This window comes from Xyrauchen texanus, chromosome 45 (assembly GCF_025860055.1).
Source record: "Xyrauchen texanus isolate HMW12.3.18 chromosome 45, RBS_HiC_50CHRs, whole genome shotgun sequence".
NCBI lineage: Eukaryota > Metazoa > Chordata > Actinopteri > Cypriniformes > Catostomidae > Xyrauchen > Xyrauchen texanus.
Genome location: NC_068320.1, coordinates 13,064,996 through 13,081,710, shown reverse-complemented (window position 1 = coordinate 13,081,710; position 16,715 = coordinate 13,064,996). Strand labels below are relative to the sequence as shown.

Sequence of the window (16,715 nt, the reverse complement as noted above, 5' to 3'; positions counted from 1 at the left end):
AGGCTCTCTATTAAGTAGTTTGTATTCACTTTATGCAGTATTTTCCCAAATCAAACACAAGGCACTATGATATTAACATGATTAGTGTGAAAACTCCAACCTCGAGGGGCCGCTGCCATGAAATATGCAATATGCATCTTTAAGTTCATCAATGTTTAATCAGTTGTGCTACATTTTGATTGCCAAAGGGATTCACTACATCTAGCTGGATGCATGAAATTATCTTTTATCCCTGAGCTGCCAATAAAAAGAGAATGCAGAATAATGTTGTGACCACAGGGCTTCAAGAGCCAATGGGAAGATTTCAACAGAAGACACACAGTGCAAGGTCACCGATGAGCATATGTGGGGTACACTTCTTTTTAGGTCACTCGCAGTGTGCGCGCACACTTACGCATTCGATCACACTGCCAATACAACATTTCTTAATTTGATCCCTCTCTTTCTCACAAGTATACACCCACACACACTCGATAGGTCAATAAAAAGCGGAGAAGGATGCATCATGATGTCATGACACTCTTCAACAGATCACTCCAGAAGCAGCCAACAGGTCATGTTTACTGCATCTCTCATGCACCACTGGCAAATTTGACTCTTTGGGTTAAAAATGCTCAACTGTTATGCATGAAAACTAGCAGGTTGGTGTCTCTGTACTATGTGAATTCAGTCCAATGGTTGCACTCCACGTCAAGAGGCATTTGGCGGCTTTGAGTGTACAACCTACTACAGAATATCTCTCCCTCTTATGATGTCTTCCCACAGATTTCGATTTTCATAGTAATGTCTGTCATTAAAATAGACAAAAGCTGTGTAGATGCTCAGTACAGACATGAAAACTGACAGTCCTAAGTCTTTGAAAATTACGCAGCAGGATATTTCAAACAGAGACTGAAATTTCAACTCTTTAACAATAGCTCAAGGGCTTGATGTTACATAACTGTCTGAGCAGCATTTCTCTACAATATACGGTCACCAGTTAAAATTTTGGACACACTATTTTTCTTAATTATTCCTAATAAGTCATAGAAACTATTAAATAACATGCATTATGGGAATAATTCAGTGACCAAAAACTTGATCTCAACCAACTTTTCCATCAGTCTTTGAAGTAGTTACCCTATATACTGTAGACGGGGCACTTGTTGGCTTCTTTTCCTTCACTCTCTGGTCCAAAATTGAATTTGTTTAATGTTTTAACTTTATTGTTGAAAAGAAATTTACACAGGTCAAATTTATATTTGTCATTGCATTCATGTACAGTTGTGGTCAAAAATATTGAACATGAGAAAAGGCTGTAAAAATATGTCTTAATTGTTTATCCATTTGATCTTTCATTCAAAATATTCACAAACGTCTATACTTTAATTGAAGTAAACTAATTGAAATGGGAGAAAAAAATCTCATAAATAAATAAAATATTTTTCTCCAAAACATGTTTGCCACAATTATTGGCACCCCTAAAAATTCTAATGAGTAAAATATACTTGAGGAACATTCCAATTCTGGGTGACTAGGAACATGAAATTGTTCAGCCATGACTTCCTGTTTCACGGGGGTATAAACATGAGGTAAAACACTGGCTAAATTTCCTCCTCCACCATGGATAAGACCAAATAATATAGCTATGATGTGCGGAAAAAGGTTGTTGAGCTTCACAAAATGGAAAGTGGTTATAAGAAAGTTGCTAAAGCATTGAAAATACCCATTTCCACAAACAAGGAAATAATTAAGAACTTCCAATCAGCTGGAGATGTTGAGAATCTGCTTGGGAGGATGTGTCTATATTGTCTCCATGCACAGTGAGGAGGACGGTTCATCACAATGGGATTGTGTTCTATTGTCAGATGAAACAAAAATAGAGCTTTTGGTAGCAAACACCAGAGATGGGTTTGGCACACACCGAGAGGTAGCCATATGGAAAAAATCCCAATGCCCACAGTTAAATGGTGGTGGATCTTTAATGTTGTGGGACTGTTTTTATGCCAGAGGTCCTGGATAACTTGTTCAAATGCATGGGATCACGGACTCTATCAAACACCAACAGATCACAAAATCTAAACCTGGCTGCCTGTGCCATAAAGCTTAAAATGGACCCTGGTTGGATCTTCCAGCAAGACAATAATCCAAAACAAACATCAAAATCAACACAATAAATGTTCACTGACCACAAAATCATCTGCCATGGCCATCCCAGTCCCCTGACCTGAACCCCATAGAACATTTGTGGGGTGAACTGAAGAGGAGAGTCCACCAACATGGTCCTCTGAATTTGAAGGACCTGGAGAGATTCTGTATGGAGGAATGGTCTCAGATCCCTTGCCAGGTGTTCTCCAACCTCATTAGGCATTATAGGAGAAGACTCAGAGCTGTTCTCTTGGCAAAGGGAGGTTACACAAAGTATTGAATAAATGGGTGCCAATAATTGTGCAACACATATATTTGACAAAAATATTTGTTTAAAGAGAGAGTTAAAAGAAATAAAGCACACACTTCACAGTGACTAAGCATATGCAATCTTTGGCTCAACTGTATTACAGTGTGTGTGTGTGTGCGTGCGTGCATGCGTGCATGTGTGTATAGCAAGCGTGGAGGGGATTTTCTGTCACCACAACTCTTCAAGAGTCCCCACTGTCCACACACAAGCACACAAAAGGACACATTTGCTGTGACTTTCTGGTTTACCACAAAGGTTAATTTGATTTAAACCAATTTAATTATGCATTGTCCTCTGCCAGGCTGATGTAAATCAAGAATCAACTCTTGACTGGAAAGCCTTGTTAAATCCATTGTTTTACTAAATCAGGCAAAAACACATTTTGTTTTTCAATAGTTTTTCTATGTACACAGCCTTTGACCACTGTGCCATGTCCGTCTGTTTTTTTAGACACCATGTAAATTTAAAAAGAACTTCAGGTTTTAAAAACACATCTCGAGACACCTGCATTCTGTTCTGTTCTATAGCACTGTGTCCAGCTTTTTAGCAAATTCCCATTTTGGAAAATGAAGAAGAATAGAATCTTTATTTGCCTTTATTATTGAAGCAACTTGCAGTGTTACACTGCCACATTTTAGCCATCACAGATGTCTTCATCCATAGACATTCAGTCTAATTTTCAGTTCAGTTTTTGAAATCTGCCTAATGTTAAAGCAGAAATAATGTTTTTAGCTATTTGGGGATTAAACCAGTGATCGGCGCATAAGAGACATTTGTATTTCATGTCTTACAAAAATCATATTTAACTGTGATTCTGTTGGAAATCATTTGAACTGTGGTGTTAGGGCAACAAAACTAAAAACTGTACATTCACATTTCTGAGAATGAGATTTCATTTGATATATGATTTAAGTGCTATTTGAAATACTTTTATATTCATATTAATATTTCTACCACATTACCTCCAGGTGGCACTTATTTTCAATGTATCTTTGGCCTTATTTTTATTATTTTATGTAACAAATGCAGAAGTGATGGTTATCTATGAAAGCTTTCAAATGACACCACATATATATCCACCTATGTATTCGGGGACTTCAACATATATAAGCATGAACTTCTTAAACCCCTTTTGGACCTGCCGGCGAAACCGCAGAGCTGAGGATGGAAACTTTCCCTGGAGCAAGGTTAAGCATCTTAATCAATAATGACAGATCAAAAATTCTTCTTTTTGGGGTTTGAACCTTCAATCTTTCTTTCTTTCCAGTCCAGGTCATTACCTACTAGGCTACACCTCCCTGACATGTAATTCAGGCACACATGAATGGCCACTTTATCAACGGCGCCTTAAGTTAGAATTTAGATATACAGTATTTAAAGGGGATTCAAAATCTCTCCCCGAGGGACTGAGAGGCACACCTGAATGAAGCTCATGATTATCAGGCGTGACTAGATTCCTCTGAGCTAGCACATCACACAAAAGAGGATCTGGATTGGCCCATTAATATGCTGGAGCTCTCATCAGCTCTGATAGCAGCTCACTTCAGCTGTGATGACACATCTGTGTGAGGGTACTAGAGGTCAAACGATGGTGTATTTTGCAGATACCGATAAAACCCCAGTTAGATGTTTATCTAACTGGGGTTAAATTGAAATGCTCTATGGTTGAGTTATCACATTCAGTTTAAAACACTTGATTATCTAATCAAAACAACAAAATATGAATTAAACTGAGGATAAAAATATAGATGAAAATTGTCAATGATGACAGATTTATATAAATCCCTATGAGGTGTCAGTGATTGTATTTATCTCACATCTAGAAGCTGCTGTTATACTCTAGAATCAAGCCGTTTAAACAGTTGAATCCTTAGAGAAACACATTTTTTTTTTTTAAACTATCTGCACAGATTTTTGACAATAACCGATTGTTCCAAAAAAGCAACTATTGTCACTGATTAACACCTCTAGAGGGTACACTGTTAATGTAAACTGCTGTGTCATGTGGGCCTGTTGCAATTATTAAATAATCGTCTGATCGTGGTTATTTGATCTAACTGGTCAGACATCATTTAGCACAAAGACGTGTTTGTATTGAGCTGTGAGTGGATGGGAAGTTTTAATAATGAAAGGATTTTGTTTTTATTTTTTTAAAGTCATAAGTTAAACAGATAAGCATTATCTTACAGCAACCAGAGACTGAAAGCAATCATGCTTTGATTCAGGGCCGATCTTTTTTTGAATTGCAGCCTGTATAAAATCACACATACACGGTTACCGTAATAAATGAGCGCTTGCTCAGCCCTCGAAGAATAACATTGTGGCCACTGGAGGGTGAGATGTTGGTAATTCTAAGCATTAGTCAGACATGATGTAATTCAGATGAATATGCCGGTTTGTTTTAAAAATGTGTATGAATTACATGTGTATGAATATTAAGGTGCCCATTTTCAAGAGTCATTACGGTAGTAATTTTGACTCACTGTACGGTTAGATACGGAGGGGACAAAGTTACTTCAAACCAGTAGTGTAGTCTAGCATATGCAAACATTTACCGTATGACCCAGTATCTTTCTATGGATTTTTGCCTGACATATTTCCACATTTTTAATTACTTTTACCGGCAAAACTTCCAACGGCAGATCACAAACGAAAATAGTGAATTAGCATCATCTACTGAGCGCTTATAACACCTCACTTGGATAAGAAGAGATTGTCTGATGGTTATGTAAAGCGAGCAACCACAGTTTGTTTATCTTTACAAGACGCTACCGGGGCAGGTAAATCTGAAAATGATAAAAGAACACCATCTTTAGGGAGCTTATTTGAAAAATAAAAAAATGAAAATTTGTTTCATAATGCAAAGACATGCATACATGTTTAATTGTGGCTTTTAAGTGTCCAAACACCTTTTATAGCTTGATATTATTCACTGTGACAGATGATAATCAAATAAAAACCTTCAAGATGGAAGACAGAGTGAAAATTAGGGCAGCAAAGGACAATCACATTTCAAAGGGAAACTATCCCACCGAGCATGTGCTAATTTATAATAGCCACATAAATGAAGATAAGGAATGCTGAGTATCTCCACAAAGCTCTATGTGGGTGTGTGCGCCTGTGTGTGCGACTCCCACACACAGATGCTCTGTTACAGCCAGACTCGGGTTTATCTTAAAGAGCAAAATTAACCTTAAGTGCAGAACAACACGATAGACTGAACAACTTCACGTGAGCATGTGTGTACCTGAGGGCGTATGACTCTCTCGATGTTCCTCAGGGCCGTATCAGGTGAAGGAGGTGAGAAGTCAGGAGTCAAACCTGTTGAGTCGTCACCATGGTTACCTCGCTCCGCATCACCGGCCGACACATGTGAGAAGTGACCTTCAGAGGGACAAAAGACAGAATGAAATTAAAAGTGCTGCATTCATACATTAAAAACAAAGAGCTTGAGGTGATTGCCAAAACGGAATTGGTGTGATAAATGTATTTCTGCTACAGATTCTAAAGTCATCTGCATAAAGCGCTACTTCCAGTGCAGACAGGGAGGGAAAGGGCTTACTGAAAGAAACTAAATCATGCAGAAATTCAATGAATGCAAATCCAGCAATAGCCACAAAAGACTATGAAGCAACCCTGTGTTTTCAATGGTAATGAAACGGCTGAATATTGAGCTTCCAATGAAGAGACTTTGCACCATTACCCTTAACACACACACCCCAAGAGACAAACAGAACCACCTCATTTTGTGTGTTTTATTAGTTTTTACTTTCATATATCCTAAATGTTGTCTTTTCTGTATATGTTGGATCAGTAGGTCATCGTGAATTGCTTCTACATTATACTTTTTAAAGGAGCACACTTGGTAAGATGTGGCCTGCTGTTGATAATTTCAACTGAAACAAACGTAGACAGAAATCCACTTACAACGCAAATGCACACTAATCGCCCCACAGATTTCCAATGTAAGTGTAGGTCTTCAAATATATATCTCAAAATATCAATTTAAATAAACTATTTCTTAAGGTTTTGTTAGTGATGTCCCGATACTATTTTTTTGTACCAATAATTTATTTCTGATACTCGCCGATACAGAGTCTGATACCTGTTTTTTCTTTATTCTTTTGATTGATTTTATAATCAAAATGCCGTTTAAATAAATTAATACATTAAAAATTGTATCAAATGAAAATATAATAAATTTTCAACGATGTTGTATTGTTTTTTTTTATCAAATTAAGTGCTTTTATACAGAACCTCACAGCACAATCCAAAATACAGCATTGGAGTTATAGTTTGTCAAATAAAATGTGAGATATTGCTTAAATACAGTACAATTACCATTGATTTATTATTATTATTATTATTAGTAGTAGTAGTAGTAGTAATGCAGTGAATATTGCATAACTTTACAATAGTGATATATTTCTGTCATACTTTTTATCATTTAAATTGAGCTTTTATTTTGACTGAGCTTTTATTTTGAAGTGTTTCTGTGTGATGATGGTAGCTTTTCAGTATGAAAAAGCTGGGCGCTATGTGACTCCAACTGATTATTAAACTGTAAAAGCCTGCTATTTAATTAAATATGTATGTACTATAAATGTGCCTCGCGCTACAAAATATTTGCACTCTGTTTGTTGATGGTGTTTCCCAGTATGAGCCAAGGAGGAGCTTAAAAGATACATGCAGTCGATGTTGGCACAACACTGTCTCCACACATTCACTAGTGCTCTGCTCACATTTGAAGCGAGCTGCACATGCAAAGTAAACTATATATTTATCTCATTCATTTGCAGCTTTTGCAGTTAAATAATCTCACTAGGACATAACGTGATTAAAATTTGAGCACGGATTGTGTATGCATTGACATTTGTACATCAGATGGTAACGGTTTTTGGTATCAGTGTATTTTTACAAGCACGAGTACGAGTAAATGAGTGTGGCATCAGACTCAGTTCCGATACCAGTATCGGGACATCCCAAGTTTAAGTTAAAGGAAGAGTTTACCCAAAAATAATTTACTCACCCTTATACCATCCCATATGTGTATGACATTATTTATTTTGCTGAAAAAATGTTTCAGCTCTGTGGGTCCATAAAACGCAAGTGAATGGTGTCCAACACTTTGAAGGTCAAAAAAGCACATAAAGGCAGCATAAAAGTAATCCATAAGACTCCAGTGGTTAAATCCATGTCATGTCAGCGATCCAAACTCATTTTTTACAATAAATCTTGACATCTTCTTCGTTTACTTGGCGATCATGATTTCAAGCATGATTACAATTCCTAGTGCCATCAGGCAATCTGTGCATGTGTCAAGCACTAGGAAATGTAATTGTGCAAGTTGTACAGTGAAATCTCACCCAAAATCGATTGGATCGCTTCAGAAAACATGTATTAAAACACTGCAGTTTTATGGATTACCTTTATGTTTTTGGAGCTTCAAAGTTTTGGTTACCATTGGCTTTACATGGACCTACAGAGTGGAGACATTCTTCTAAAAATCTTCGTTTGTGTTAAGCAAAAGAAAGAAAGTCATACATCTGAGAGTAAATGAGAAAAAGAGCATTTTCATTTTTGGGTGAACTATCCCTTTAAGTGTGAATAAAACTTAATAGAATAAGTGGCTTCTGTATAACAGCTATTCATGGCTGTTGGAAATATATTATATGTACCCTCCTCCCTGCTTTAATGTAAATGTAACTCACAATAATATGTAATTAATCCTTCACACTAAATATTAAATAATTTAATTGAACTTAGTTTTCATTTGAATTTCTAATTAAAATTATTGAACTTGGTTTTCATTTTTAAATTTTTCAAAATTATGCTTTTAATGCTTTTTTTTCTAAATCATGTTTGTATATTGGGAAATAAATGACACTAACTAAATGTAATAAAAAGTACAATGGTATTACGATGATGAACAGTATATGAATTATTCAATTATTCAATACCATGGCAGAGATCAAAATAACATGGTATTACCATATGATACCATTACTGTACCACACTACCACCACAGCACTTTTGTGTAAGGGAAGATTGACCTGTACAATTCTTTAACCTGTGAGTTCAGAAAAATATGATCTGTAATGAGATATCGTACATTATGTGTGTTTGTGCATGTGTTTTGGCTCCAAGGCATGCAGTCCAAAAATAGCACATGTACTGTATACATTCTCACACACACACACACACACACACACACACACACACACACACACACACACACACACACACACACACATGTTGTGTTTCCATGTTTTATGGGGACTTTCCATAGACATAATGGTTTTTATACTGTACAAACTTTATATTCTATCCCCTAATCCTAACCCTACCCCTAAACCTAACCCTCACAGAAAACATTCTGCATTTTTACATTTTCAAAAAACATAATTTAGTATGATTTATAAGCTGTTTTCCTCATGGGGACCGACAAAATGTCCCCACAAGGTCAAAAATTTCGGGTTTTACTATCCTTATGGGGACATTTGGTCCCCACAAAGTGATAAATACACGCTCACACACACACACACACACACACACACACACACACACACACACACACACACACACACACACACATGCATTCTGCAGTGTAGGAGTGAGATAGTTTTATTGTCTGAAAAGATTTCCCCAGAGTGGGATCACTCTCTGTGAACAAGGGATGAAACAGTTGCAAAGAGAGAGAGAAAGAGCGCAGAACGAGGTGCAGGGTGGGTTACATCTGACTCCTCCACCAAATCAGTAAGAAAAATGCTTTCCATCAATCACAGAAACACACACAGAGAGCTTGTAGTGTGTTAAAGCCATGCTGTTGGAAAAAAATGTAACCTCCTAATCCATCCTTTTAGGTGGATTCTCTGCTTCTCTGGCCCTGCATGAAGAAATGCAGGAACAGTACAGCATGATTTCATTAGTTTTAAACAAGTGACTTCCAGTGAGTCAATAAGCCCATGGGCATCTATTTAGACAAAAGTGGAGACATACATTTATTTAACACCCCCCTAATGTTTTCCCTCCTTTTTTTAAATCTGTTAAAAGACAGGAGTGACAACATTTGCCATGGCCAAATCACTGGAGACTTAACAGTTTCACTGTATTCTACTGCATAAGCAATTCAGAATTGTTTTCAGATAATATGCTTTTGAATTCCTTTTTATTTATATGCTGTATGTGTTTTCTTGTTTTTAAGCATAACTCTCACATTTTCTTAGCTTTATGCTTCAACCAAGAACAAATTGCCAATGGAGTTATACTGTATATTCTTAATATATTATACTATTTTAAAGTCTAAACGTTCATTTATATTAATATATTCATTTATATTGTGCTAACACTTTACAATACGGTTTTATTCTTTAGCATTAGTTAACTACATTAGTAATATGAACTAACAATTAACAATTACTTTTTCAGCACTTATTAATCTAGGTTAATTTCAACAAATAATGCTACATTTTTTTAAATTCAAAATATTATTGGTTAACATAGTTCATTCATTCTGAACTAACATGAACAAACAATCAGCAAATTTATCTTTATAAATGAACAAACAAATAATATATTGTTAGTTCATGATACTTAATGCTTTTAATGCATTTATCACAGGAGAAAATTGCATATGTTTTAATTTACTGCAAAGGCACTTTTAGGTAAATTACCCCCTTATGTTTCTAATATTTTAACCTATCGTACAAATAGTTACTGCATGAGATCTTCAACTCAAATTCGGCTGAAAGTCCCAAGGGGACATTCTGAATTTGGTAAAACTGCTTTTTGTTTTTTTGCTCCTTGGGCATGGAATGAATTGCAAAATGTAATCAATTTAGATATACTTCCCCCTTTGAGCACTTTTAAAGGTCTTTTGCAAACTGTTTTAAAGAAAATTTGTAATTGTTTTTATTGATCTGATTGTATATATCGATATATATTGTATATGTTTTTTTGTGAAATATTATTGTGAAACTTATATGTGCTGAATATTTATATTCATAAATTAACTAAATATATATTTATATATATATATATATATATATATATATATATATATATATATATATATATATATATATATATATATATATATATATATATATATTCTAACAAAATCTAAAAACTTTTCTTTTAGTGTTTGACAGAGGGTCTGTAGTCACTATAATATAAAAACAATATAAGCCTATGGTACTGTATGTCCTCATTTAGCTAGATAAATGTGTGTGTGTGTGTGTGTGTGTGTGTGTGTGTGTGTGTGAGCGTGTATTTATCACTTTGTGGGGACCAAATGTCCCCATAAGGATAGTAAAACCCGAAATTTTTGACCTTGTGGGGACATTTTGTCGGTCCCCATGAGGAAAACAGCTTATAAATCATACTAAATTATGTTTTTTGAAAATGTAAAAATGCAGAAAGTTTTCTGTGAGGGTTAGGTTTAGGGGTAGGGTTAGGTTTAGGGGATAGAATATAAAGTTTGTACAGTATAAAAACCATTATGTCTATGGAAAGTCCCCATAAAACATGGAAACACAACATGTGTGTGTGTGTGTGTGTGTAGGATACAGAAAAAGAGAGCCAATAACTAATTCACTGCTAATTTTATACAGGTCTTGAGTAAACATAGATTTTGCAAATAGATGTACACAAACACACTCACACAGTGAGTGGTGTGTATAGTGGTGTGTGTGTTTGTGGCTTTGCACACATGCTAGACATGAAACACAAAAAAACACTACTGTTGCTCAGAGATAAGATGCTTCCTATCCTGAATATATCATATATTCTCCTCACAATATCAATACGAAGGTCTGTTAACCAACCCAACCCAACCCAACATGTGTAAACCATATTACCCTTGACACTGACATTAAGAGTAATTCATTATATGAGAAAATGATTTCTGTATTCAGTATTCACACAGAGCAAACTAATAAATTACAGAAACACTATTAAGTCAGTCGGGTCCACATGGACACACATTTATCCTAACACGCACACACGAGTGCGCACACACACACACACACACACACACACACAAGTGTCATGAATACTGAGGAGCTCCGTTCCTCTGGTATGCAAATTGTAACAGAATATTCATGAGCCACTAAGCTGTGTTAATAATTGAAACAAAAAGGCAGACTCGATTTTAGCTTGCACACATGTTTATGTTTGTAGTTTTTTCCTCCAACGATGTGCCACCAAAACAATGTTAGCGAGAGATCAAAACACTCCTCACTGAGGGATTCAAACGTGTGTGTGTGTTTGAGAAAGACAGAGAAAGCAGACTCTAATGTAGCTGCTGAGAATGAGTTTGACTCTGTTAAAACTGCTGGCAGCTGTTTTTGTGATAACAGCAGGTGGTTCTGTGACTGCGGCAGAGGCTCAGTGGGGCTTGACCCTGTTGGTAATGGGCAGGAAACCGCGGATGAACTCCACTCGCATTTGACTCTTTCTGACATTAGCCATTAGCCTCTCTGAGCCGTAGTGCTGAGGAAGAAATGAGGCATGTAGGAGCCATGGGTACACTGAGACTTTGAGAACACAGTTGCTAAAAGATTAGCAGGGTCATTTCTCGTTGGATATTCAGATATATCTTAAGCAGTTTTGGTGACGTAACTGCTGTACTAAATTCAGTAATACAGCTGCATGTAATGCAGTTAAAATTGTAATGTTAGTATTAATGAGTCCTGGTTGTTTGGATTGAATTGTTTTGAATGGATGGATGGATGGACAGATGAATAGATGAAATTGTGGGTGGGTGGATGGATGGATGGATGGATGGATGGATGGATGGAAGGACAAACAGATGGATGGACAGACTGACTGACGGATGGATGAATGGACAAATGGATGGACGAACAGACAGACTGAAGGATAGACGGATGGACAGATGAAAAGATGCAATTGTGGATGGACTGACTGATGGATGGACAGATGGATGGACAGACAGAATGATGGATGGAGGGATGGACAGATGAAAAGATGGAATTGTGGATGATGGATGGACTGACTGATGGATGGAAAGATTGATGGATTATGAACAGATGGGCAGACTGATGGGCACAGACAAACTGACTGATAGATGTAAGAATGGACAGACAGATAAATGGATGGATGGATTGATAGATAGATAGATAGATAGATAGATAGATAGATAGATAGATAGATAGATAGACAGACAGAATTATGGAATGATCAATGAATAAATAAATGAATGAATGGGAGGAACAGATGAATGATAGATGCATGGAATTATGGATGAATGAGTGAATGGATGGATGTATAGATACAGTACATTGATGGATAGAATTATGGATGAATGAATGAATGGACAGATGGATGAACAGATGGACGGATGGATGGATAGATGGATGAAGATACAGATGACATTTTGGATAAATAACGAATTGAATGAATGAATGAACAGACGGATGGAAAAATGGATGAATGAAGTTATGGGTGGAATTATGGATGAATAAATGAACGCATGGACAAATGAATAAATGGAAGGTCGGATGGACAGATAAAATAAACATAGGCATTCATCTAAAACAAAATGTTCTAGGAATGACAACACACCCCAGAAAAGGAGTGACTAACTTAACTACCAACATTGTTTCATTGGTTTAGTGGGGGGAAAAATGCAAACTCTAAAATCCCTCTCACACTCAAAGGCCTTTCCTCACTAGCACTTCCTCACAATCTCCTTGGGAGGGCAGTCTCTTCCCTGTGCATAATTGTGTCCCTATAGGTCCAGGAAGGGAGCGGTCAGGGAAGTCATGGAAATTAAGCCAGACTTCAGTGCTGAGGCTGTGTTCCAGTTAAAATATTTATGCCCTTTCCTTTCTAACTTCCCTCTGTCTTAAGAACTTACATGTACGCCATTGCTTATGTTGCATGGGTGCCCACTACTGGGGAAAACCTGTGCAATGAGTTTAAATGGAAAGGCCTAAGCCCTTCATCACTTCACTCACATGGAAACTTTATTTCCCCAATTTTAAATGTATGTTGAACTTCATTTAAAATAAAAAAAGTAAAGCCTTTAAAGCCTGTCAACCACACCCACTGAGTCCGTCTTCAAATGTACAGCTGCAGGGAGGATTTAGCCCTAATGAGAAATACGTTTGTTTTGTTTTTTTACTCATATTTATACAAAAGCTTAAAAGAAGAACAGTTGGAAAATACAGATTTGCTTAAGTATGATAAGTGAAGTGGGTACAACCAGTCTGGGCTGGAGATAACTTAACAAATATGAGGCCACACGGGGAAACAAAAGTCTTACATTTAGCGCAACACATGTGACCATAATTGAACATGTGTTGAGTACCACATGCAAGTACAAAAACAAAAAAAAGATAAAGAGATAAATAAAGAGGAAGAGACAGAGAAAAGCAGCTATAACAGGACGTATGCTAAACAAAATGTACTCCTTGACTCTTTTCACCCAAATCCTGTTTGTTTGCTTTTTTGACAAGCTGTCACTTTAATTAATCCTCACCAAATCCCACAGCAGACAGACACACAGTCTGACAGTGAGACACAAAAACAGATTGACTTTACATAATCTTGAAACAGTTCACTAGATGACACAGTCAAAATAGTTCGGCTTAAGGCCCATAACTCTAACAAGCAATGCTGACTGGTTTCCTGTTGCCATTTGATAGAGTCAAATAAGTTCCCTTGCATGACATACTGCAAGCTTGATCTTCCTCTATGATCTTTTTCATTTTAAATCTGTTGCTTTAGTCCAGGGCTAGCCAACTAGTGGCCAGTGGGCCAAATCCGGCCCACCAATCACTTTTATCAGGCCCTCTGACTGATTTTGATAAAAACGTGTTGCAGTCTGAAACATCAAGCGGTAAGTTTAAAGGGATAGTTCACCCAAAAATGAAATTGACTTTGTCTTTGTTTTTCTTAACACAAAGGGAGAAATTGTGAAACAATTTGTTCTCAGTGATGTCATACAATGGCAGTTTATGGTGACCACCTCTTCAAGCATCAAAAGTACACAAAAGTATAATTCAGAAGTTTAATAAATGTTTCCATGAAACTCATGATAGTTATAAAAGCATACTGTTAACATGTTAGTTACAATGTAAATGTCAGCTCAGAATTGTATGGAAATACAGAAAATGGTTTGGCCCACGTCAAGTTTTCATCCTGATAATCTAGTCCCAACAAAAAGTAGTTGAAGAGCCCTGCTATAGTTCACTGTTTGCAGCTCTTACCAGACATTTTAAAACAGCTCGGCTGGCTGACGGTTGACAAGGCATTATTTAAGGAACAAATGAGAGATGTTTTAACAGATGCAGGACATGACCTAGAGATAACTATGAGGACATACTTTATTTTTCATTGTCTGTTGTTTTAGTAAGGTCCTCCTTTTTACAATAGTAAGACAGCAAGAGAGAATTGGACCACATCTATGCTTATTTACTGTTCCTTGCAATCCTGAATGTATTCAGTGATTTCACAACCTGAATGTCCAAAGCAAATACTTTTACCTGAATATTTAGACCTGAATTTCACTACCAAAAATGTGCCACTCAAATAGAAAACACTTGCATTTCATAATCTAAATTTCAAGATGAATACACAGACATTAATTACAAAATATTTAAGGTTCATAATAAAAAATGTTAATAATACCAAATGGAGTTATTCCGATATTGGATTTTGCCAATGCTGATAACTAAGGTGGCAACAGAAGGACATAACCGATTTAACTCTATTTAATGAATGTGGTAAAAAAAAAAATCTTAGTCTTTCCTTACTGTGACAGACTTAGAGGAAACTTCACCTTTTTTTTTTTTACTTTGAGTCAAATTATGTCATGTCAGTGCCACTATTTATTTGTTATATATTAGGTGTGCACAATGGTAGTGAATTGCAATTTGGATGCAAAACAAATTTCTAAGACATTAGACTTGATGATTCTGATTATGAGCTGTATGATTATGGCAATCTCTTTTCACCGTGTTTTTGCTATGAGTGAGTTCAGAATGGTTGTGTGCTCTCCTGCAGCACAAAACTGCAGTGTATAATCAGGCAGAAAAAGGAGTCCTGCAAGCTGTGATTTCATGCTTGTGGAGATACAGAAGGGCCAAAAATAGACCTGGTCAAAATCAAGCCGGTTTGTCACAAAAAAAACAAACAAACAGCCGCACATGCACAAACAAATGTTTAAAGTACAGTGACAAAAGAAATTCTTTCAGTAAAATATGCAGACACACAAACATGCTCACTGATTCTCTCTCACACAGTCACACATACTCACACATCTAGTGAGTTCCTCTGGACTGTGTTGGTGCATTAACAGAGTCGTCAGAGATACAAACAGTGATTTCGCCTGCATCAGGTGTGAATCACCAGCCTACAGGCAACACTGCTCATTATGTCTCCATGACAACTTGCAGGTGACTCACCAACCTCTAAGGCTAAAGCTGTTTCCAAGACAACCCTAACCCTTACCGCAGGAATGCTGCCAGTGAAATTAACTGCTGAAAAAGTTAAAGGCATCCCAGAGCTAGACTCATCCATCTAAATGCAACAACAGGAAAAGAAGGAGGGCACCATTTGGCAACTAACTAAAGAATGCAAAGGTGTTTTGTGGAGTTTTAGAGAAATAATGTAGGTAAATGTGAAGTGTGTAATTTCTGCATCACGAAACTGCAAAAATAATGACTGGTTTCCTACAGGTTTTCCAAAAAGTCTGAACCCAAGGGTTGCCATCCATCCATCCATCCATCCATCCATCCATCTTCAACCGCTTAGCCGAAGTCGGGTCGCGGGGGCAGCTGCTCCAGCAGGGGGCCCCAAACTTCCCTATCCCGAGCCACATTAACCAGCTCTGACTGGGGGACCCCGAGGTGTTCCCAGGCCAGTGTGGACATGTAATCTCTCCACCTAGTCCTGGGTCTTCCCCGAGGCCTCCTCCCAGCTGGACGGGCCTGAAACACCTCCCTAGGGAGGCGGCCAGGGGGCATCGTTACCAGATGCCCAAACCACCTCAACTGACTCCTTTCGGCGTAAAGGAGCAGCGGCTCTACTCCGAGCTCCTCACGGATGACTGAGCTCCTCACCCTATATCTAAGGGAGAAGCCGCCACCCTTCTGAGGAAGCCCATTTCGGCCTATTGTACTCGCGACCTAGTTCTTTCGGTCATGACCCAACCCTCATGACCATAGGTGAGGGTAGGAACAAAAATTGACCGGTAGATCGAGAGCTTTGCCTTTCGGCTCAGCTCTCTTTTCGTGACAACGGTGCGATAGAG

General features: G+C 37.3%; 1 protein-coding gene across 4 annotated transcripts in view; it reads right to left on the bottom strand.

Moving 5' to 3' along the window:
- Positions 1–16,715, bottom strand: part of LOC127637164 (ankyrin repeat and sterile alpha motif domain-containing protein 1B-like) — a 213,690-nt gene that overhangs the window by 102,015 nt on the left and 94,960 nt on the right. For all 4 annotated transcript variants that reach the window (XM_052118089.1, XM_052118088.1, XM_052118087.1 and 1 more), the window contains one exon: positions 5,685–5,821. In XM_052118089.1, coding sequence (XP_051974049.1) covers positions 5,685–5,821 — 137 coding nt within the window. The remainder of the gene's footprint in view (positions 1–5,684; positions 5,822–16,715) is intronic.